Source organism: Carassius carassius, chromosome 28 (genome assembly GCF_963082965.1).
Source record: "Carassius carassius chromosome 28, fCarCar2.1, whole genome shotgun sequence".
Taxonomy (NCBI): domain Eukaryota; kingdom Metazoa; phylum Chordata; class Actinopteri; order Cypriniformes; family Cyprinidae; genus Carassius; species Carassius carassius.
This window is the reverse complement of record NC_081782.1, coordinates 19,860,236-19,886,185: the sequence shown is the minus strand read 5'-3', so window position 1 is coordinate 19,886,185 and position 25,950 is coordinate 19,860,236. Positions and strand designations below refer to the sequence as shown.

General features: G+C 40.2%; 1 protein-coding gene across 2 annotated transcripts; it reads right to left on the bottom strand.

The window, feature by feature from the left end:
• On the bottom strand, positions 1 to 25,248 carry scn4ba (sodium channel, voltage-gated, type IV, beta a). Of its 2 annotated transcripts, XM_059514760.1 has the most exons (6): positions 24,620 to 25,248; positions 3,457 to 3,620; positions 3,123 to 3,342; positions 2,877 to 3,006; positions 1,045 to 1,132; positions 1 to 887 (listed from the first exon to the last, which is right to left on the bottom strand). In XM_059514760.1, the coding sequence occupies exons 1-6, from the start codon at positions 24,708 to 24,710 to the stop codon at positions 816 to 818; spliced, it is 765 nt and encodes a 254-aa protein (XP_059370743.1). In that variant the 5' UTR covers positions 24,711 to 25,248; the 3' UTR covers positions 1 to 815. The 2 variants fall into 2 exon arrangements, with proteins under 2 accessions (XP_059370743.1, XP_059370744.1); XM_059514761.1 differs by having other exon boundaries at positions 1 to 1,132; positions 24,620 to 25,244.
• Positions 25,249 to 25,950: the final 702 nt, after the last annotated feature.

Sequence of the window (25,950 nt, the reverse complement as noted above, 5' to 3'; positions counted from 1 at the left end):
TTTTAATGTGTTTATTTATTGATTGATTTTTTTTTTTTTATTATTATTTTTTTTATGTGAGCATTGTTTAATTAACTTATTTATATAGCATTTGAAGGCTCCCAGGAAGCATGTGGAGCTTGAAGCATTAACAGGCACCTGTGTTTTATCTAAAGCAGAAAAAAATGAAAAAGAAATAAATAAACCGTGCTGGGCTGGATGCTGGATATACACACCTTATCTCTGTTAAGTCCTTTTATTTTTAGTTCCTTTTAAACAATGCTTTAGCCATGAAAAACACTCTACACAAACTTATTTTGACACACAAAATGTCAGAATATATGTGTTTTAATATCAGCATTGCCACAAGGGTTGCTATTGTGTAGAGTGTTTTTCTGCCCTTCAAGTGCACTCGCATCCTATTCTTTATGACCTCAATATCACTTGTAAAATTAGTGGGAGTGGTTAATAATCAGACTTGGTTAGCTGCTTGAATTGGTGGTAAACATATTCCAATTTGTAGAGGCACCCTTGGTTTTTAATCTGTAAGTTGTTTAGTATTTTACAGAAAGGCGTTTCTGTGTCTGTTTTGTTACTGACTTGTTAGCTTGTGAGAGATTCCACCTCGGGATCATTTGGAATGCAGTGTGAGGAAGTTGTAAAGTTGCACTGGAAGTTTACCGCAAACATTTTATAATGTGGGTTTTGTGCTGTTGAGCATTGAAAGGATATGGCAGTTCGTGAAAATGGCAGTGTGTGTGTGCTGTGTCTCACAGACAAGAACAGAATGCAAGCACACTGAAGTGTCTCCCATCATCTGCTTTCCGAATATCTTTTTATGCCTTTTCAGTCCAGCAAAGGGTGTGTGATCCAGCCTGCAGCATTTTGTATTTTTCCTCAAGCACAATCTAAAATATATATATTTCCACATATTTCTATGTAGCATTTTTTTTTAGATAAAGATAATAAAATGGTCCATTGTTATGACTTTCTTTCATATTGTTATGAATATGTATGCATGTATACATATGCTCATATATGTACACACACATGCTCTTTTCATGCCTTTGGTGTTGGTTTGCTGTCTGCTTTGGATCCCGGGAGGCCGTTTTCTGTATTGTCATTCCCTGAAGAGCTCACAAGGCACTCTTTACTATAAGAAAAAGGAAAACAGACAGACATTGACAAATAAGAGTGGCCATGAAGAAAGAAAGAAAGAAAGAAAGAAAGAAAGAAAGAAAGAAAGAAAGAAAGAAAGAAAGAAAGAAAACATATTTTAAAAAGTTTATATTTAAGTTTTTAAAAAATCCACCTAATGTCAATTTTTTCACCCAAAAAAGAAAAAAAAAAGAAAAAAAGACAAATGACAAATATTTAATATTGACTTTGAATTGATGTGAATGTACACATCTTAATTATTATTTTAAAATCGAGGAAAATATTGAATTTATTTCAGAAAATGATTCCAGAATAATCCATTCAAGTGTTCAAATATAGGTTAAGTTATAATGAATCAGACAGAAGAATTAGGCAAATGTTGTCCTAAGAGGGATGACCCCTATAACCATTACCCAGAATGCCTTATTGTTGGCATTTACTCAAAATGACAGAATGATATTTATTGGCATTTGCTCTGGTCTCACAGGGGTTTTATAACTGTCAAAGTCAGGAGACAAACACTGGACCCTAGTGGGTCGCTCTGTTAGTGTGCAGCACTCATGCCACCATTTACAGAGAACAGAACGGTGGATGACTCTGCATATTTCTCCCTGTTGTGGCAAACCCCTTTCCATTATAATTGAAAATGTGCTATATATCTGTCTGTCGGTCGGTCTATAGTGCTGGGTCCGAGCCGACCTTGTCAATCCGAGTCAAGTCTAAGACTTTAACAAATCAGGCTTGAGTGGAAGACATTTGATATGTTTTTTTTCTTTCATTTTATGTTGTTACTTATGCTTTTAATCTTTCATGTTCACCGAGACCACCTGAGTACGTCTGAGACCAAGTTTATTCATAATTGACCTATCGATAAGCCCCTCCCCTCGAACAAGGATGAGCCAATGGCAGTCAAGTATCAGTTGCATGGGGAGCGGAACTCGGACATCTTTATGTTTCAGTGTCATAAAGAAACACTGAAAGATTCGAAGCTTTCATAGGTTTGATGGTGTTTCATAGTGTCATAAAGAAACACTTTAAGATTCGAAGCTTTCATAGGTTTGCTGTTTGTCATACACTCATTTAGTTACAATTTTCATCTGCTCCAGCAAAACGTTAATGTCATCTTGCGTTTCAGCAAGGTATCTCTGGCTAAAACCAGCTAATGTTAAAGTTAGTAATTCAATTACAAACCTAAATAGTGAACTGTGCTCACATCATTTACAAAGGTCTACATTTCAGTGCCTCTCCATATTACACTAGTAAAATGTACATTAATTTAACCGTATTCTGCGGTACACAAACAGTGTTTATCCTGCATGTTGTCATCCGCGATCGTGACAACCGTAACATGAGAATTCTCATGAGACGAGGTCAATTGCAGTCTGAATCCGTCTCTAACTGTCTGTCTATCAGATCTGTTCTATCTGTCCTTCCATCCATCCATCGATCCATCGATCCATCCATCTATCTATCCATCTATCTATCTATCTATCTATCTATCTATCTATCTATCTATCTATCTATCTATCTATCTATCTATCTATCTGTCTGTCCGTTGGTCCGTCCATCTGTCCATCCATCATAATGTCATGTGTCTAAGAGACCAATTATAGGATCTAGTAGCTAAATATCTACCAAGCAACTAGTTAGAAAACAAGGGTAGGATAGATTGGTTCATTTGTTTAAACTTTACCATTTCATTGCTGTAGAATTTTTAAATCAGGATAAAACTGACTTACTTCTTCTCCTGGACCTTGTTTAGAATGGCGAGGACTACAGCTTTCACTACCATGATGAGAATGATCAGACCTATAACTCCACCAAGCACGGACACAATGATGAGGGTCAGTGTGTTGTCCACCTCTCTCACTGTGAAGACAAACACACGTTGAGTTGATCTGGGTGGGTATAACACCAAACATAATGGGAAGAACAACACTACTGTTAAAATGAGGCCATTTGTAAAATAGAGAGTGGAGACTCACATTCGTCCACCACATAAAGAGTAAAAATGGCACTATGGTTGCGATCCTTCTCCTTGGGATTGCGGGCGAAGCAGATGTACTCTCCCTGGTCCTCGAAGGTGACGTTATGCAGTAAGATTGAGATGTTATTCTGTTTGCTGGAGCCGACAAACTCCACCCGCTCATGATAGATTTTCACATTAGGTTCTACTCCTTCTGCTGGGATGATGGCCTCACAGAGCTGAGGTAAAAGATAGTGTCACTAGAGAGTATTTGAACAATTAATCCACACCCTTTTTTTTTAGCATGAACTGCATAAAAATAAGTGCGCTTGAGAAACGGTTGGTTATCTCACCTTAATCAATGTCCCATTGTCTTTGAACTGCCAGTTGAAGTAAAGGTTTTTAATGCCAATGCAGCTGGCATAAGTGCAGGGTAAGAGCACTGAACTTCCATTCATCACTTCTATAAAGTGGACCTTGCCTGTATTTACCTCCAGTGCCTGAGCGTACCACACTCCTGAGAGAAATGGAAGAGATAAACACAGATTACCAAGAACCTTTTTAACAATAAACAGTGATTGAAAGACATGAGTATGGTTTGAAATATATGTGTGTGTGTGTGCATTATAAAGCAGCTTTTAATTGTATAATAATTAAATACTCAGAATTCACAAAACAGTGAGCAAGCAATACACACATATCCTGTGTAAAGTGGTTTCTATTCATCAAAGAATCCTAAAAAAATTAAATATATCACAGTTTCCACATAAAATAACTTATCATACAAGCACAATTGTATTCAATATTAGTAATAATAAGAAATGTTTTGTCAGCAGCGAATCAGCTTTTTAAAATTACTTCTGAAGTATTACGTGGCACTGAGACTGTAGTAATAATGCTGAAAATTCAGCTTTGACATCACAGGAAAAAATTACAAATAAAAACAGTTTTACAGTTTAATAATATTTCTGAATATTTTAAAGTTACTGGATTTCTGATCAAATAATTGCAGACACTGTGAGACTCTTTTAAAAAACGAAAATATATAAATAAAATGTTTATACAAACTTTAAAAAAAAAAAAAATATATATATATACTTTTTCTATGTTATGTTTTTAAAATATTACAGTTTTTATTTATTTTTTTCTCTCGCTTTGGTACTATTTTTACATGTAAGGTGTAAATAAAATTAAAATCTCTTAGTACTAAAATCCAACTTGTAACAGCGTTCGTCATTCTTTTAAAAACTGACAATTATCATAATCATTGTTTCAAAACATAAGATTAGTGTAATATATATTGACAACATTTGATTTAATCACCAGAACAGCATAATCTTCTTTTAATTCAGTACTTCTTTCAGTTCATTCAAGATCAAGCAATGCAAGATAAAGCACCTTTGCATAACTCACATAAAATCCATAATTTTTGTAGCAGTATTAATCCAGTGTGCCATCAAAAGGCATGATGAAGGTATGATTTGGCCATAAGGTTTTGTGCAAAAATGTCAAATGTTAATGTCAATGCAATAAATGTCCTCACTGTGCCAAATGACTGTATCTAGAGGTGCTTCTACAGGTGTTTCTCAATAAATTAGAATGTCGAGGAAAAGTTCATTTATTTCAGTAATTCAACTCAAATTGTGAAACTCATGTATTAAATAAATAAAATGCACACAGACTGAAGTAGTTTAAGCCTGCAGCCTCCGTTACAGAGAAAGAGCTGATCTGAGGTCCTGAAGCTTTGTGTCCGGTCTACGTAGCATCTCAATGCTCGGACGGGACAGAGAAAAGCCAGGGCTGGGTCTGCCTCCTCCAGGGGCAGTGCTTGCAGGTTCACCACTTGGTCTTTAAGGGTGTAGTGGGAACCTTGGGCACATATCCGGGCCGGGGCCTCTGGATTACCTGGGAGTCAGCCTGCCAAAATTCTAGGCACGAATCGTCAACCGAAAATGCATGCAGGTCACCTACCCTCTTGATGGGGGAAGTCGTGGCCTGGTGGTTAGAGAATCGGACTCCCAATCGAAAGGTTGTGAGTTTGAGTCCCGGGCCGGCAGGAATTGTGGGTGGGGGGAGTGCATGTACAGTTCTCTCTCCACCCTCAATACCACGACTTAGGTGCCCTTGAGCAAGGCACCGAACCCCCAACTGCTCCCCGGGCGCCGCAGCATAAATGGCTGCCCACTGCTCCGGGTGTGTGTCCACAGTGTGTGTGTGTGTTCACTGCTCTGTGTGTGTGCACTTCGGATGGGTTAAATGCAGAGCACAAATTCTGAGTATGGGTCACCATACTTGGCCGAATGTCACTTCACTTTCACCTTTCACCTTTCACCTATGGGAAGTCGTGGCCTAATGGTTAGAGAGTCGGACTCCCAATCGAAAGGTTGTGAGTTCGAGTCCCGGGCCGGCAGGAATTGTGGGTGGGGGGAGTGCATGTACAGTTCTCTCTCCACCTTCAATACCACGACTTAGGTGCCCTTGAGCAAGGCATCAAACCCCCAACTGCTCCCCGGGCGCTGCAGCATAAATGGCTGCCCACTGCTCCGGGTGTGTGCTCACAGTGTGTGTGTGTGTGTTCACTGCTCTGTGTGTGTGCATTTCGGATGGGTTAAATGCAGAGCACAAATTCTGAGTATGGGTCACCATACTTGGCTGAATGTCACTTCACTTTTTTTTTCACTTTCGCAAGCAGGAGCAGAGTTTTCAATGATAGAAACTTTAGCTCAACTGAATGCAAAGGCTCGAATGGGCCCTGCTGTAGTGACTTAAGCAATAGAGTCAGGTCCCAAGAGGGTATGGAGTGGGGCCGGCAAGGATTTAACCTCCTGGCCCATCTAATGCTGCATTCACACCAAACGCGAATAGAGCGTCAAATTCGTGTCTAGTTTGCCGCTTGAACATTTTGAATGCATTCACGAGTTCACGCTTACATATAATTAGCTGAGGTATGGTATGCGTATTTGGCGTGCTGTCCGGGGAAGGGCTCCGAGCTTGGGAATGACCCGAACCTAGAGTACCCCCCCTTCCCCATCTATTTATAAGGTGAACCCGAAGTAAAGAGATGGGGCGGAGGAGGGATGATGATTAAACGTCAATGGCTAGAGGTAAGTCAGTGATATTTATACTGTGGGATTGATTACTAGATTGTGGTCCACCTGTGTTGATTAGGCTAGTATCTGACGCGCTCCTCCCGAACCTTGTTACGAGAACATAATTTCACGAGTTCACGTTTAAATATAATTAGCTGAGGTATGGTATGCGTATTTGGCGTGCTGCCCGGGGAAGGGTTCCGAGCTCTGGAATGACCCGAACCTAGAGTACCCCCCAAAAAGCAAATGGACAAGAGGACAGTCGCCAGATTAAGAACGCCCCCCCAAAAATGGCATTGAGTACTGGCAGGGGCTGATTTTATTTTCTGAGAAATCATCTCGTTGGAGGGACGGAAGAGCCTATGTACTCCATTGGGAGTGTCTTAAGCGTTGGATGGGTAGTCCCTACCGGCTGCAGGTACTGGACTATGTGATTAGAGGTGACTATGTGATTAGAGCCGATGCTCAATGGGAGCTCACAGCGTTGGAACGGTGAGTCTTACCAGCCAATGAGGAGGAGCAGCGTGGATGTATAGCCCGACCAGGAGGGCCCGAGTTGCCTCAACTGGAATAGGTCACAGTTTCGGCGTACGGGCTCTACTGGCTGATAAGCCCCTGCTATTCAGAGTGCGAAGGGAGGTTGAGACTCGTGGCGTTGGACGGTTAAGCCTCGCCTACCGTCAAAGGGAAAGGTAAAGTCTCGCCGACGTTTGGTGTGAGCCTATGGCATCAAACAGGTAAGCCTTCTGGCCATAAAATATGAAAAGGTAAAGTTTTCTAGCCGGGAGGCTTTTGTTGGCGTCTGCTGAGAGCTCAATACTCGCAGCACCAGATAGGTAAGTCTCGACGACTGTAAAAGAGGAAGTTAAGGTTGTAGCTGGTAGGCTTTCGCCGGCGTACGATGGGAGCACACGGCATTGGATGAGTAAGCCTTGCTGGCCATAAAATAGATGTGAGGTTTGACTAGCCAGGAGGCTCTCGCCCGGCATCTGGTGGGAGCTCAATACTCGCGGCACCAGATGGGTAAGTCTCAACGACCGTAAGGGGAAGTTAAGGTTGTTTAGCTGGGAGTTCTCACCGAGCTGTTTAGCTGGGAGTTCTCATCGTACATTCTCACCGACGTACGATGGGAGCGCACGACATCGAACGGGTAAGCCTATGCTGGCCGTAAATCGAAAAGGTAAGGTTGTCTAGCCGGAAGGCTCTCGCTGGCATTCGGTGGGAGATCAATGCTTGCGGTACTGAATGGGTATACCTGTAGTCAGACGTAGAGTCCAAGAATAATGCTTGACCAGGAGGGCTCTTGCAGCCTTGACGAGAGTTCAATATTCGCACACGGACGTGTAAGCGACGCAGTTAGTTGGAGGGAAACATCCACTCGACCGGGACAGCTCTTGCAGCATCTGACGGGATTTAAATACTCACGGCATCAGACAGGTAACTGCGCCGGTAGTTTTTCAGAAAGGCAGGGTTTGCTCGACCGGGAGGCAATCTGACGAGAAGACAATAGTCACTGTATCAGATGGGTGAGCCTTGCCGGTAGTTGGAGAATTTATTTATTTATTTATTTTGTTTTATTATTATTTATGGATTTATTTATTTTGTTTTATTATTATTTATGTATTTATGTATTATTATTATTATTATTATTATTATTATTATTTAATTAATTATTTATGCTTTTTTATTTTCTCGCTGGGAGCGCTTGCAGCACCTGATGGAGAGTTCAATACTCAGAGCAATTTGAGTTGTCTAAATGGGATACTATGAGGATTACTTGCGTAGTGGTTTAGCAAATCCAATAAGCTGATTCTGATAATGTCAGAAAATCTTTGATCGGCTTGCATTCGAAGTTAAGAGTACGATGAAATAGAATTTCCTGTCATGTCAGTGTACCTCGAATAAGTGCCATGGATCTGGATGCATGGGCATGGCTTAAAGCCGAGGTGATGTCATCCTTTCCCGGCCAAGATCTTAAGATTTTTTTTCTTCTTCTCTCTCTCTCCGTATTGATTGCACGATCATTGTTCTACCGGAAGAGAGAATTCATCTAGAGCCATCGAGGTGATTATGCTTTTAAAAGGCAAATTATATTGAGCTGACTGACTGATTAAGATTTTCTCATCCCGGAATTTTCAGATTAACCACTTCAGTGGGCTAATGAGAAACAGAGAAGGCGGGCTTCAAAAGGGTCCGTGATCAGCTATTTTTTTCAGCTACTATCAAGCGGTTTCTAAAGATATTTACTTTGCATGCTTTTCTAATTACAGACAAACTTTAGCCGCAAAACCTGCATTAGCGTCTTCACCTGAAAAATGTATTGATTTACGACGCGTGGTTTGCACCGCTAGAGGAGGCAGCCTCAAACTGCTCTGCGATCGGAAAAGCCGCAGAGAAAAGGCGGAGCCGCCGCGGGAAGCAAGAGAGACTTGCTGCGGTGAGAACTGGGGTGCGGCCCAGGCTGGTTCAATGCCTGCTGCTGCTGCGATCCAGCACTCGAGGAGAGCCCGGTCTTGAGCGGGATGATCGTGGTGTCGAGCGAGACGAGCTCGGCGCTTTGCACAGTCTATTGGCCACAACGTGTGGCTTGGCAAGAAGAGCAGCTGTCGCAATAACGCTTAATGGTGCTCAGCGGCCGTGTTTGGCAAGGTAGGAGTGATCATGGGTCCGGCAAAAAGTGGCAGATCTGAAAAAATCCCCGGTAATGTTACAGATCTCTTCGTTGGAAGGAAAATTGGGTCTGTGATAAGATGACAGACAGAGCGAGCCGAATGCTGATTAACCGTCAATGGCTAGAGTTAAGTCAGTGATATTTACACTGTGGGATTGATTACTAGATTGTGGTCCACCTGTGTTGATTAGGCTAAGTATCTGACATGCTCCTCCCGATCCTTGTTACGAGAACATCATTTCGCTCGACTAGAGAGAAATAGATGCTCGTACTAAGCAATAGTTTCAGGGAACCAGGTCCGAGTGGGCCAATACGGCGCCACTAGCAGGACTTGCGCCATGTCCTCCCAGACTTTGCACACTATCTGTGCGAGAAGGCTCACTGGGGGAAACGCATATTTGCGTAGGCCCTGCGGCCAGCTGTGAGCCAGTGCATCAGTGCTGAGTGTTCCCTCAGTCAGAGAGTAGAACAGCTGGCAGTGAGAGGTCTCTGGAGAAGCAAACAGGTCTACCTGAGCAGCTTAGAACCGTCTCCAAATCAGCTGGACCATCAGGGGATGGAGTCGCCATTCTCCCGGGAGTATTGCTCAAGACAGCTCGTCGGCTGTATGGTTAAGAAAGCCCGGAATGTGAATAGCTCGAAGTGACCTCAGAACCTTCTGACTCCAAAGGACAAAGTGGCGGGCGAGTTGCCAAATGCAACTCCATCAAATTCGGGTTTTAGCTTTTAGCTTGCGTTTCGCTTTTGCTATCAGTCATGCCGGCTTTTAGTGTTTGCTTGTCAGCTGCTGCTTTTAGTTATGACTTTTAGCATTCGTTGAGCGTGGTTCCAGTGTGCGTCGGCCTGCACGCCTGCTGCTACTTAGCCACGATGAGAAGAAACACCACCTAGTCTCGTCAAACTTTACTTCTATTCTTTTACTTTAGTTTCTTTTCCGTTGAGAGTTTCGTGTTCTGAGTTCTGTTTTGTAACGCTGTGTTTCTGAGTATGACCTCGAGTGCCTGTTCAACTTCAACCAGACCACAACCCTGCATCGTCAGCCAACGCCAACCACGGGCTTCCCAAGACGTCCCTTCCATGACTACTGAACTTCCAGCCAATCAGCAACCTCAAGAAACCCCTTTCAACGGCAACAATGGGAACCCCCTTTACACAGGCAACACAAGTAACTATCTTCAGACTCTGATCTGTTCTGGTGTATCTGATATAATTTTAGCTTATTTAGGAACTCAATGCGAGGGTTAATTAAGTGATTGATGGCTGTTTATGTCTATGCAATTTCACGTATTGCTGTAAACTTGGGATTCCACATTTTCATTCTCTTAGACTCATTCTTCCTGCAACTTGTGTGAATGTGTGAGTTTATGTGCTTATGTGTTAGATTAGTTTATGTGTCTTAGATTTATCTAATAAAGCATTATTCATATTGGAAGGAGAATTATCTTGTTTTTTCTGCTTACAAGTTAATGTTTAAAACTGCTGATCTTGTTACTGTGCTAATTAATAGTGTTTTCACTATAGTTTCGATATTAATATCCAGTGCAGATTTGATGTTAAACGGCTCGTTCAATGAATTGCTGGCCGTCTCAGTGATCAGCCGTGTAACAGTGATTCTGTTCAATACCCTTTAAAATCTTGAATGATTCCCTTTGAGCTAACAATTCCCTTACAATTGCATTCTCAAAATATGACAAAAAGAGCCGTTCAGTGTGACATTTAGGGTTGTTTCTGATCCCAGTTCTGGTATTTGTAGCATGTGTCTGAGAGCCATTGCAGGAAGGACTATTTATAAATCCATCCATCTCAGTATTTAATTGCAGTACATACAGGAAGATGTTCTGTGGTGTTCTTACTTTTTGTAAGTATAGTTTACTTGAAATTTAAATGAATGAAATGTGTTTATTTGGTTTAAGTTTAAAAAAACACATTATTTTCAACATAACGTTGAAATAATAATGGCTGTTCATGTTCGTGTTATGAGCGCAGGTAAACAGAAGGCTTGAATCAAGGGCAATCATCCCCAATGACGTCATTACGTCGAGCGCAAAAGAACAGGTGAACCGTTTTCTTCAACCAATTTATTGAATCGAACTGTCCGAAAGAACCGGCTTGTGGAAAAGAACCGAAGAACTTCCCATCACTACTGGTGATCCGAAAACCAATGCAACCGGTTCTTGACTCGAGAACGAGTGAATCTTTCGTTCGTTATCTGGCTCGGGTCAGTGTTCATCTTCAGTTCTCTCTTCACAGCAGTGCAGTCAAGTGTACTGTTTGTGTAAATTAATTACCCTGGGAAATTGGTTTATTTGAACTGAGGGAGTGTCAGACACATTAAAAATTTAACAGCCTAAGTCATTTGTGGATTAATGCTTATCAGAGACGTTAACCATTTCAAACGATTCAGTTCGATTTGGTGAACTGGTTCAAAAAAGATACGGTTACATTGAGTGATTCGTTCACGAACCGGACATCACTACACTGCAGTGAAAGCGCTCACAACAGACCAAAACACAGGTTCAAAATACACATTATTTTCAACAATGTACATTATTGTTTCCACCACCCCCGCCATTTCTGAAATGCATTGTTTTTTTTGATTGGCCAAATGTTTCAAGCATCTGACAGAAATTTTACACCCCTCAACATATACTGTTATCGCGTGTCCCATTCAGAACACTGGCATGGCAGGACAAAAATAATAAAACCCAATACAAACGAGGCAGTTGTTACATCCAGTGGGTACATATTTACTGATTATAATGACTTATACTGTCTTTTTATGCATTTTGTTGCATATCGTGCCACGTAAACATAAAACCATGTCTGCATTTGTGATTGGAGAAATGACAAACAACAAGTGCTACTCATTACTGCGCAAAACTTGCGTTTGAATCATCATTAGCAAATCCTTTACATATGTAAACCTACTTACATACCGTGAGTCAGAAGCACCATACTGTCCTTGCAAAGAGTGAGGAATGGCCAGCGGCTTGAGTGAGGAACGGCCAGCGACTTGAGTGAACAGCAGCCGGCGGCTAGAACGAGGAGCGGACGGGGATTGCGGCAACCACATGTGATGACCCCAAGCTGTACTCCCACATGGTGACATAGAGTTGTGGACGTGTGTTTAAATGAGCCGGGGGCATGGACAAGTCTTAACTTTTATAAAGAATATATCTTTAGATTTGAGACTTTAGTCTTTGCAATTTTACAGACCCGAACATCATTCAAGGCTTAAAATCTTTTGCTCTCAAGCTAAATTCCTGATTGCATGTATTTCTATAGTTAAATGCCTGGGTTTCACCTTTGAAATTCCCCAAACAAAGGTAATCTTGCTGTGCATTGTTAGTATGATGTTTGACCAACATAATTAACACAACATTAATCATTAGGCCTTCTATTATTATTAGTGCAGCAAATGTGAAATTGAGAAAATACATTTGTCTGTTTTGGCACCTATTACAAGAAAGTGTTTGAAAAAATTATGCTCTGAGAAAGAGTAGAAGAAATAGAAACGCAAACGCATGTCTGTTTATCTGCAACCCTGCAAATCATTTTATTGCTTTTCATCACTCTGTTATAGAAAACAATTCATGACTTAACAGCCCAGTGGTTTTGGTAATTAATCTAACCAAAGCAATAGTGGAACAAGTGCTGAACAAGACGTCTTAATGCTGTGGATAGCATACCTTCAGCCATGTGGATCAACTCACATTCATGCCTCAACAAAACTCTACCCACCCAATGGTGAGGAAGCAGATTAGATGTTATTATTGCTAAACACCATCACATGAATGCAATGCTAATTTGGGGAAAGTCTGACAAACTATGCTGTTCCTTGTTCTGCATTTAATTTCATCCATCTAGCAGAATTAAGAAGAACAGCAGTGATAGAAACCTCAGGGAAAGACATTATGACTAAATAAGTGGATTACTTGTGTGAATTTTTTTTTTTTTTTTTAAATGTTAAAAGTGAATTTATGACATGTCTAGTTCATGTCCTGCATCTGCGGACAGTTAAAACACATTTATGCCAAGGACTGTATGAAGTTTTAATAGTACTAATTCTATCAGAATCCTCATTACCTTTTAAAACTTAAATTTTTTTTTCAGCTGGTGAATGATAAAACACTGACAGCTGATCAGAGCTTTAGTGTTTAAAGCAGGAGACGATGCAGCTGCAGCATGCACTTGTAAGAAACTGAATATTATCGTGCCTTGATTTTTAAATGCTAATACAATGTTACTATATTGTTATTTATGGTTATCATGCAAGGTGTGAACAGGCATTATGTGCCAGCTCATTTTAATCGATCATAAATTCTGCCAATTCATTTTTATTGTTGGGAGAAAAAACAATTAATTAATTGTAATAATGTAAAGAAGCATAAAATATTTGAAACAATGTAAATTCAGTATTTCTGTCCTTTGACTTCTGACAGGGTGAGTTTGGGTGGTGACAGAAGGTGGAGGAAGATGTAGATGCTCTTTGACTGTGGAGCAGATTTCCAAGTTGTCAAGGTTGATTAAAAACTCAAATGCTTCTATTCAAGAGGCATTACAGAAAACACTGTGTCTTTTCATAAAATACCAAATAATAAAATAATGCCTCTTAAATGCCAATCAATACAACTTATTTTAATACAGTGATATCTGCCATCTGACCAGCCTCTCCCTTTAGTTGCAAAGCTGGATGTCAGTAAATAATTCATCATCTCAACTCAAACCTCTTTCTTGCTGAGGGGACTGTTTCAGCATGAGTTCACTTTTACCTTCCGGTGAGGTCAGCACGTGGGAAACAATCTGATTTATCATTTAGTTTTTCATGCTAAGTCTTTAAACTGTCTGGAATTCTGAGCGGTGGATTTCCTCCACCTGCACTCGCGTAAAAATACCCAACTTTCCCCAAAGCTATTGCATTCTCTTTTCCTCTCCTGGCCAACTTTCTTTCTAACTCACTCTTTTCACGGTTTTTCTTGATCTCTCTCTTCATATCCATCCTCTTTTATTTCATGCTTTTTCTGCACTATAAAATTCCTGTCTACCTATCTTATATTATATTATGTCTAATGAGATGGTATTATTTTGGTGCTTTTATTTTATCTATCTATATAATCAAGATATTATGAAGGTGTAAGTATAAATACATGTTCCTGTTATATGTTTTTGCAATCTTGCATTCATCTACACTTTGGCAGGGGCCATTACCATTGCTGCTGGTCTTTCTTGTTTTTAGAATACTTCCACACTCGTTTCCCATCCCTTTTTCTCTCTGTAACTCCATTCAGCCCATTTGTTTCCATTGGCCTTAATTCCCCCTGAGACTCTGAGCGCAGTCTACAGGAGAGGGAGGAGCTATGGCTTACAGTAATGTGTCAGCCTTTTCTTGTTTAATGTACTGACTGCAGCATTGCACTGAGATGCGAGCTCATCATTTTGATCATTTTACCACAAGCCACTTTGTCAAGTCTTTTCCATATTAACTGATGGATGACTTGCAAACAGATGGTCCAGTTTGTTCAAGGTTTTTTTTTGTTTTGTTTTTTGACTGGATGGGCGGTCCGTTAGCCATGTAGATTCCAATGGGAAAGACAATTGACAAATGAGATGTCTTATCTAAATAAATTGTTCTAGATTCTTTTTCTACTTCAAAGATTGCTCTCCTGAGACCTCGGTTATCTCACGTGTCAGAATTTTAGTGTCTCAAACTGTGCTCAGGTTTGCCGAATGATAAACTCTGAAATCAGAGATTTCAATAAAACACTTTTTGAAAAACATTTAGTGTCATGTCCAGGACGAAATTATCTTGAAGTATCAAAGTTTTTAGTTTCTACTACTACATTCGTAGCATTTATGTAATAATTGTATTTTTTAACAATGGACTTACTCATTTGTTCTTTATAAGCAAAATCTAAATAATAACTTTGTTTTCTGAGCAATGAAAGAGCAACCTTTTGGATTGAGACTTATTTTACGTAAATCAATTAATTCAATTTCAATTTCAATCAATTTTAATTAAAGCCAAAGTAAAATATAAATATTGGATACGAATAAATAAATTAATTAATAATATAAATGAGAAATTTTGTGATGGCAACTAACTGAAATAAATGAATAAATAAAAACAATTATATGTATATATATATATATATATATATATATATATATATATATATATATATATATATATATATATATATATATGTATATATATATATATATATATATATATATATATATATATATATATATATATATATATTTTTTTTAATGAAAGTATTTGTTATAAAAACTAAATTATTAAATCCTTAAATTATATATATATAATTATATAATATTTATGAGAACAATGATAACAACCACAAAACACAAAATCAAAGTACTAAAATTGTATATTAATAATACTAAAACAGCAGTGGTTCAGATAAAATTTAAAAAAATTAAATATAAAATAAAATAATTATTATGCATTCTACAATTTGAAATGTATAGCTTGAAATAGAATGACTTTATTGTGTTCAATCTGATTCACATAATATTAATCAGAACTTCCCCTTAAATCTGCACCCACTATTCCACTGAGTATTACTCCAGTGAACAAAGCTAATTAAAGCAAACAACCCCCCTTTCTCCTATCACTCTGGCCCTCATAAGCATCTTTCTCTTTCCCTTTATTCAGGCCATCAATTTTCAACCAGCTATCATATCTCATTATCTCTATCCCTGATAAGACATTCCCTTGACTATATGTTAAAGTTCATCATTGTAGTGTCAGAGAATGACAAATAATAAAGCAGATAATGTACCAGTTGTGAGTAGATTTTGTGCCATTTTATCTTATATGTGTTATTGTCATGATTCTGTCACCACTTCCTGTTAGACTTTTATTTTGGCAACTAGCTTCCTGTTCCTGGTCTGGTAGCTCCTCTTTAATTTCCCTCATTGGTTTCACCTGTCTCCCTAACTATACCCTAACTATATAAGCCACTCTTGCTCTTACCTCCTTGCCAGATTGTCTCATTAGCTCATTGGTGAACATTCCATCCAGTTCCTGAATCAGATTCTTGAAGCCTGTGTGAACTCTACCCTGCCTGGAATCTGACTTTTCTCTCTCTGCCTGAACTTTTATCAAGAGGTACTATTTTGATAGACTAGTACATTTGCTGCTCTGGATTTGGATTGTGGAATTGTTTTGGATTGGAAGAGGATAAAGGAAATTGGATTGCATTGTCTCTGTTTGTTCTCTACTCCTCTTACTTCTCAGGATACCTTCTAGAACACACTGGTAGACTCTCATGTGTGGTACAGTGGACTGTGTCTCTCCCTGTCACGTGGTAGACCAGGGTTCAATTCCCAAGCGGATCACCCCATCCATCTCAGAAGACCAACTAAATCCTGTAAGCTATACTGAGCCATGCAATATCTGTAAACCGATTCACTCGGTTCCTGCTTGGAATCACTTAGCTAACTTGCTAACCTCCAGACCTTCCTCTGAACTTATAACCCCATTGCTTACTCCACTGTAGCCACCTTCTGGCCTGGATAGGACCTACCAGCATCCTGAGAACAATGAAATTAAATGAACTTTTGCACATAATTATTTTAAGGACCAAACCCTTAAAGATGGCCATAGATAATCATCAGGAACAGATTTTGTTTTATTTAATTCAGAAATCTGAATATCCTGTGGTTCTAGGATTTACCTGGTTAAACAATCATAACCCACATATTGATTGGGGGTCAGCCAAGGTATTAGGTTGGTCTACGAAATGTATGACTTCCTGCCTTCGTTCTGCCGCTAACAACAAAGTAATTGAATTTGACCCAGATAATCAATCTTATCCAGATATCTCTAGGGTACCCAATTTATATCATGATTTGAAAGAAGTATTTAATAAGACACAAGCTACTTCTCTGCCACCTCATCGACTCTATGATTGTGCTATCAATTTGCTTCCCAGAACTACTCCCGCACGGGGTAGATTGTACTCTCTTTCTGGTCCTGAATCTGAGGCAATGCAAGAATACATCTCCGAAGCCTTGTCTGCTGGTCTCATCCGCCCCTCTTCATCTCCTGCTGGTGCAGGTTTCTTCTTTGTCGGCAAAAAGGATGGTGGATTGAGGCCGTGCATAGATTATAGAGGTCTGAATCAAATTACTATCAAGAACCGTTATCCTCTGCCACTCATCTCCTCTCCATTTGAACTGTTACAGGGAGCAGTGATATTCACCAAACTGGACCTGAGAAACGCTTACCATCTGGTCAGAATTCGCGAAGTAGATGAGTGGAAAACTGCATTTAACACCCCTTCTGGTCATTTTGAGTACCTTGTTATGCCCTTCGGGCTCACCAATTCTCCTGCTGTATTCCAGAATTTGGTCAATGATGTGTTAGGAGACATGCTAAACAGATTTGTCTTCGTATATCTTGATGACATTCAGATTTTCTCCAAATCTGAGACTGAGCATGTACAGCACGTCAGGGCGGTTCTCCAAAGACTTTTGCAAAATAAGCTGTTTATGAAAGCAGTGAAGTGTGAATTCCATTCTAGCACTGTCTCATTTCTTGGCTTCATTTTGTCAGCTGGTAACATCAGAATGGCTCCAGAGAAGGTGGAAGCTGTTAAAGCCTGGCCTGTACCTGAGAACCGTAAACAACTGCAGCGTTTTCTAGGCTTTGCTAATTTTTATCGTAAGTTCATAAAAGGCTATAGTTCAGTGGCAGCACCTTTACACCAACTCAACTCGACAAAACAAAAGTTTGATTGGTCCCCAACTGCTGACAAGGTTTTTTTCCACCCTAAAGGAACTGTTCACTACTGCACCTATACTGATGCTTCCTGACACTAAGAAGCAGTTCATTATGGAGGTTAAGGCATCCAGTTCAGGGGTTGGAGCCATTCTGTCCCAGAGAGCATAGCATGACAAGATCCATCCTTGTGCCTTTTTCTCGCGATGACTGTCTCCTGCTGAGAGAAATTATGATCTAGGCAACAGAGAGCTCCTAGCAATAAAACTGGCTCTGGAGGAGTGGCGCCACTGGTTGGAGGGCTCTGAACATCCATTTCTGGTTTTGACTGATCACAAGAATCTGGAGTATCTTCGTGCTGCAAAACTGTTAAACCCCTGCCAGGTTCGCTGGGCTCTGTTTTTTAACAGATTTAACCTTTACACTGTCCTATCGTCCTGGATCTAAGAATCAAAAGGCTGATGCCCTCTCTCAGCAATTTGACTCCCAAGAGGAGGAGGGTGAGGATCTTGACTTCATTTTGCCTGTTTCTGCCCGTCTTGCTACAGCTCTCCTTGATGTTGAAGAAGTAATTAACAGCCTCTGAAATTCGCCTGCTCCATCAGCCTGTCCTGACAATAAATTATACGTACCCGATGCCCTCCGACCAAGAATTCTGCAGTGGTGTCACTCCTCACACTTTTCCTGTCATCCTGGTACTACCCGGACCACATTTGTATTGGAACAGCGCTTCTGGTTGCCATCTCTAAGAGAGGATGTCCGGGAGTTTGTTGCTGCTTGCCCTGATTGTGCACTGTCTAAAACCTCTCGGAAACCCCACAGTGGACTTCTCCATCCACTATCCAAACCAAGACACCCCTGGTCTCATATTTCCATTGATTTTGTCACTGGTTTTCCCTTATCCTCTGGAAATACCGCCGTCTTGACTGTTGTGGACCGGCTTTCAAAAATGTTTCATTTCATTCCACTACCCAAACTGCCCTCAGCAAAGGAAACTGCTGAAATTATGGTTCAACATGTTTTCCGTCTCCATGGCCTCCCCCGCAACATTTGTTTCAGATCGTGGTCCACAATTTACAGCCCTTTTCAGGAAGGAGTTTTTGTAAACAGCTTGGCATCTCCGTAAGCCTCTCCTCAGGTTTCCACCCCCAAACAAATGGCCAGACAGAACGCTTCAATCAGGAATTAGAGACTGGACTTTGCCTCCTGTGTGCTCGGGACCTCATGGGCTAAGGACATGGTATGGGTCGAGTATGCTCACAATTAACTTCCTTCCTCTGCTACGGGCTTGACACCTTTTCAAACCGTCTATGGGTATCAACCACCTCTATTCTCATCTCAAGAATCTGAAGTTACAGTTCCATCTTGTGATGGTCAGGCATGGTTAGGTCTTTAACTGTGTGGTGTTGGGCAGTTTACAGTCTCCTTTTGTCCTTGAAGGTATCAGTGCCGTAATCCAGATTGGCAGCACCTGCGCTAGAGCCAGATTGGGAACACCTGCTCTAGACTCTGTGGGAAGGATAAATACTCCGGCTCTTTGGATTTTGTGCTGGCTCTGATTCGGTTCCACTCCTGCTAGCAGCAGCACCACACCTTTGTTTTGTTATATTTTGTTTTGTTACAGCTTCTCAACACCAAAACGTTACTCTAGCCACTCATCCACATTTACACCACTGATGCTACTGACTAACACACTCGATATTGTTTATTGTTTAAGTTGTTATAATAAATGTTTATTTTTGGCAATTCTTTTTGTCCTCTTTGCATTTGTCATGGCCTTTGAGTCCGGTTATGACAAATTGGGGGCTCATCCGTACGTGTTTTTTTTTTTTTTTTTCTTTGGTACCACGATTTGTTTGGTGCGGGACTGGTAAACTTTTTTTGTTTGGATTAACAGGAAGGATACGCACTTGAAGATAACTTTGTAGGTAAGCTACATGCTATATGTGTACTGTCTCTTACCTGAAGTTTGGCTTTAATAAGCACTTGTTGTTTGGCGGTGGTTCATACGGTGATCAGCTGATTCAGTTGACATTTTCCATTTTGCTTGTGTGTAGTTTTGTGGGGTGGTGCAGAGTTTTCCCTGGTAGGTTGTAGCAACGTTCCCCTTTGGGTTCGTTGAGCTGTTGGGAGGTAGTGTTGTGGTGAACGTGGCAAAAGCTTTGCTTTGGAGCATGTCTGTGGTTTCAGGGGAGTTGCTGGTTAACCAGTCGCTTTACTGATCCAGCGGTCTCTAGTGCATAAATACCCACCACAATTAACCACATGAAGACTAGGGGGGAGCTTAGTTAATTATGTTGGTTTTAGATAGCGGGGGAACTCCGAGCCACGTTTGGAATTAGTCCTCTTGGGCACACAGCTGAACGTCGAGTGTCTATCTGGTCTCGAAGTGAGGTACTTGCTGAGCATTATTCAGTTGAGATTGTTGGAGACAAACGTGTTAAAGAAACCATTAAATCTAAGTTACTGGTAGCTGGAATTATGTTGGAACCTAAAGCAGATTTTTCTCCGAGTCCAACAACACATGGTTTAACTTTTGAGCAGCAGAAAGAGATGTTGCTGTTGCAGTTGGACTATGAGAAAATAAAACCTGATTTGGATGTTAAAAAGCAGTTGGAAGTGGAGAGAATTCACCAGAGCATAGATAAAGCAAAAATAAATTTAGAAGGAGATCGGTTGTCAATGATCAGAGATGGTTTATTGGTTTATTGACTCATGACAGGCAGCAGTCTAGATCATCTGACCGTTTTAATATAAGTAACTTGCGCTTGTTGCCACAATTTAATGAAAAAGATCCAGATACATATTTTTCTGTTGTTTGACCGTCTGGCTAAGGCCAGGAACTGGACTGAAGGTGATTGTGCTCTGATGCTTCAGTGTGTGCTTTCTGAGAAAGCACAAGAAGCATATGCATCGTTAAGTCCTAAAGATAGCTCTAGCTATAATAAATTCAAATCAGCTGTTCTTAGAGCTTATGAGCTTGTACCAGAAGCATATCGCCAGCAGTTTAGGTCTTGTGGAAAAAGAGAGTCTTGCTCTTACCTCCTTGCCAGACTGTCTCATCAGCTCATTGGTGAACATTCCAGCCAGTTCCTGAATCAGATTCTTGAAGCCTGTGTGAACTCTACCCTGCCTGGAACCTGACTTTTCTCTCTCTGCCTGAACCTTTATCAAGAGGTACTATTTTGATTGACTAGTAAATTTGCTGCTCTGGATTTGAATTGTCAGTTCATTCTGGAATTCATTCATTGTGGAATTTTTTTGGATTGGAAGAGGATAAAGGAAATTGGATTGCATTGTCTCGGTTTGTTCTCTACTCCTCTTACTTCTCAGAATACCTTCTAGAACACACTGGTAGACTCTCATGTGTGGTACAGTGGACTGTGTCTCTGCCTGCCACGTGGTAGACCAGGGTTCAATTCCCAAGCGGATCACCCCATCCATCTCAGAAGACCAACTAAATCCTGTTAGCTATACTGATCCATGCAATATCTGTAAGCTGATTCACTCGGTTCCTGCTTGGAATCACTTAGCTAACTTGCTAACCTCCAGACCTTCCTCTGAACTTATACCCCTATTGCTTACTCCACTGTAGCCACCTTCTGGCCTGGATAGGACCTGCCAGCATCCTGAGAACATTGATATTAAAGAAACTGAAAATAAACTTTCAAAGACTTATTCACTTGTGTCTGTCTGTAATTTTGGGTCCAGTAGTAATTTCCTCACAGTTCTATTAGTGAGCTAATAGAGCCCCCCCCCCCCCCCCCTCCCCGCAAAAAACAAACAAAACAAAAACAAAATCTGATTCTGTAAAGTTAATTTCAAATCAATATCTAAGTGTTTGTTTACATTTGATAGTGATCCTTTTAATGAAAGCCAGATTGATATGTGTATCCTGTTGATTTATTTAGATCGTGAGATACTTCAACATATTTTTTTTAAATCAGTTATAAGATACCGAACTTCACGTCAATTTAATTTATGAAAGTACTTAAGTTGTATGAAATGAAGAACAAAAAATCACTTTTTGAAAATATCACTGGATATTGTATATGCAGTATTTATATAAAATGCTGGTATTATGATATTATTATTGTTTAATTATTACAATTATATTTTTTTATAGTACACATACTCTTGATGGTTTTACCCAGCCTTTTGTATAAAATGCATTGCAAAAAAAAAAAAAAAAAAAATAGAAGTTAGCTGTAACATAACATATATTTGAAAACAATGCATTTAAAAACAGTTTGCATTTAGAGATTTCAATACCTCACCTTCCACCCCTGGGAGATAATCAATACCCATAATACATAACCAAAAACCCTCATGTGCAGTGGTATGAGATTCATATTGCTACTTAACAGGTCAAACGGGGAGTGAAGGGAGAAAGAAAGAGAAGTTGAGTGAAAGAAAGAGAAAGGAGAGTGATGTATAACTGTAGAGTATATCTACTCTATGTTACAGGACACCATGTACAGCCTGTGACATCAGCATATCATAAACATACTTTAGAGACTTTGGATCTTAATGCTGGATTAAACCAAAGTCCCTGGACAGTCAGTCCACTTGGTGGTCAGAGGGCTGCTTTTTTGGAATCATTCATGTACAGCTGGGTCATTCTCGATGGAGAAACTGTACAAATAATGGCATGATTTAGCTGGTTACCCTTGGCAGTTAACCACTGCTGGTAGATGCTGCATTATCAATATTTTTATAATAAAAAAAAATTAAAAGTTTCTCCATAGACAAGCATTTAAAAGTAAACTCTGTAAAAATGCAATATGTACTGTATAGTATAAAGTATAGTAAAAATTGACTTTAATCTCAAATGGCTTTATGCTACTAAAGAATTGACTGCCACTAATAAAGTGGTTAAATGATGTTAGATTATGTCATGTGCTAATTAGCATGTTCAGGACGTCATTATACCGTAAAGTAAGCCCTGCAGATCTGTGTTTACATATTGCATTTTAATACATACAAATTCCCAATAAAGCTGTATCATGAGTATAAAATAGCATCACAATTCTGACTTATAACCACTACATTGCCTGACTGTTTTCATCTCATGCATTTATGAATTTCATAGCACACCCTATGTATTATATTCTCTTCCAAGGAAAGAAACCAAGGCTTGTCAAGACAATTGCTAGAGTGGTGATGTGCTTTTTGATAAAGATATTAAAAGGGGTATGAAAAAGCTGTTGTGAATTTGTTAACACTGACAACTCTGTACATATAAATAAGATATTTCCTCACAATCAGGTGGGTCCTATACTGTCAAGTAGCTAATTTTCAGAGATGATAAAGGTTCTGCCATGGGGTCCAGGCGTGAGCTCCTAATCATGTTTGTCCTAATCACTCTAAGGTGTTAGGGACTAGTGACGGTAGAGGAGATACCACAACTGCTCTTCACATGCTCTGCATGCCATGACATTACACACGTGTGCTCTTGGACTATTTTTAGAGCCCTTTTTATCAGATTGCGCAGGATAAACTGTATTGACATTTAATTTTATTCAAAATATTAGTAAATAAAAGTAATGTCCATTTGGTACTATTAGGACACTGTATTGGTTGGTACCAGAACTGTTAAGAGCCATTTAACTTCTCTGTCTTTCAAGATCTCCCAGGCTTCTGACAAGCGAGTAAATTTGCTTTTTTCACAGCACTGATGCAGTATAAATTCTTTGGTTTCAAAATAATTCTATAGACTTTTAAATGACAGTTCACTTTTTTTTTCTTTACGGCACGGACGCAGACAGATCTGATGAACTCTGATAATATATGAATGAGGGTTGTTTATATTGCAATTAACCTCACATTCAATCAATTGCAGGCACAGAGAAAGGAAAAATTGTAATCAAACCACCAGCAAAACTGTCGTTTGTCAGAATGATGGTTCGCCCCTAAGTGGTGCACCTTCTCATAACCTGACGGATGTGCCGCAAACATATAGCAATATATCATACCACCCCGAGTCTACTGGGAACTCTGCAAAGGATGCATATTAACCATCTGAGTTCATGCTATAAAGGAGAGAGTGAAAATGACCTAGTTTAACGCCCTCTAATTCACCTTCACAAGCAGTAAAGAAAATGGGGAGGGGGACTTGCTTGGAAGAACCAGGCCCACCTGCTCAAAAATAATTAATATAATTCAGTGGCGAAAATTCAGTGAACTCAGCATACTGTTGTGCAGTGTGATTCAAGACTCGCACAGCGCAATACATCATAAAGATGCTCTAAAGCAGAAAAATCCACACGTCCCAAAATCATCCTGCAGCTGGGGTAAAGTGAATGCCTTTCACAGTGAGATCATCAGATTTTAATGTAAAAAGTATGTACAAATGGAGACTGTATTTCATGGATGAACCAAAATGTTCAAGATTTGTGTAAAAGTTCAAGAGTCTGTCATTAAAAAAACGTTATCAATTGGACGCTAATATGAACATTGGGGAAGATGTGTTCCCCCTTAAACTTAGCTTGGCTACGACCCAGTACACTGGACATGGCTGGAAGCACAATTGAGAAGAAAACGCAAAGTCACCAGAGTATTTCAGTCACTTAGTGAGATGGATTTACTGCTTTGGAGGTGAAGATGTTAAGTACGATCTTTGATAGACCTAATGATTCCCATCAATATCGACTAATTTAAACCATCTGATGTCAACATGATCATGCCTCCTTGATATGTACTGTACCGTGTATTAATACAGTACTTTAAATTATTTAAATTATTACTATCCCTCTCGTTTCACCAGAGTTAAGAGAAGGAACCTAGTCCTCCCAGAAGATATCCTCTCGAGATATAAAAACCTGAGATCTTTCAACAAACAGCAACAAGTATATAACCCAGCTTGTTTGGTCCTCTCGACTTGTGCAAGCCATGTGAAAACTGCAGCATTTTGGCAGTCACCCCACTAGGGAAGCATAGGATGGTGGGCTCAGGAGTAAACAGATAGAGAGGGGGACAATGTAGGGGAACGATTGCAAGAGACTTACCAATCAGAAGTGTGACGACCAGACCGGCGTGGACTACATCTCCGGACCGCGCACACCTGTGCAGGAATGATCTTCTGTGTTGCAACTCCATGCCAGACCGTCTGCCCAGTCTGTCCCTGGTCAAGTCTTCTGTCGTATGTCTTGAGTGGGATACTGTAGGTCTGAGGGGTCACAAGGGACCCGACACGAAATTAGACTTTCAGCTGGGGAAGTCTTGCAGCGTACCTCCTTGTCCTCGATCCTCCTTTGCAGTATGTTCTGGTAAGGGAGGGAGAGGTAACTAGAGAGCGAGAAATACGGAAGCAGCAGCTGATCCGTTGCTTGATCTTCAGATCAGTGGCTTTCAGTTGCCGGCAGTGTCTCGCTGATACTCTGTCTGACTCAGCGTGGTTGTAGACGCAGGAAATGATGCACTCATTTAGCGGCAGCTGTAGCGCAGAGCTCCACTTTCATTCTTGGGTCTTACCCATGAATAGGTACCGCATGCTGGGATGAGTGACCAGTGCAGGGGTGGAGGGGGGCGGTGTGTGTCTCTAGCCGGCGCAGGAAAGAATGAGCCACTGCAGAGGCATGGGACGAGTGAGAGGGAAAGAGAGAGAGACGGAGAGAAATAAGGGAGGGCAGGAGAGTGTGTGAGGTGGGGATGGGTGTGTGTTGTGGGAGTGGGGGTGTAGGGGGTGTCTTTTTTGACTAATCACATCTGTGGAGATCATAAAACCACAGTGTGTCCCGTTATAGCCCGTGCGTGTGAGCATGGGATTCTTTATTCCTGCCCCTATCTGTTTCAGTATGGGTGTATTATTGTACGACTTATGTTCAGTCAGTTCTATTATTGTTATTTTGCATTTACTGCTGCCTTCTGTGTTTTATCTTCCCTACTTTTCTGTTCTAAATTTGTTTCAATGCCCGCAAAAAATATTTTATTGCTCAGAGGTTGCCTCTTTCACATCTCGGGAGCAAGGTCAGAAATTAAACATGGCGCGTGGCAAAAACTGCACTACATGTGACAAAACGTTTCCCAGATTTTTTAAATGTGGGGTCCAAGATGTCCCTGTAATAAATGCCCTTTTATTTAACTGTTATATAATGTGATATAGTTCCGTTTTCATTCTCAAGTTGTATTTTAAGCCTGTCTTGTTGTGAGTAAAGAGCAGGAGTCTCATAATTTTCAACGAATAGCAATAAAATAAAATAAAATAAAATAAAATAAAATAAAATAAAATAAAATAAAATAAAATAAAATAAAATAATGGTTGGTTTAAATGTTTAAATGGTTAAAAAAAAAAAATATCCGTCAACCTAGAGCATGTAGACGAGATCTATTCCTGAGA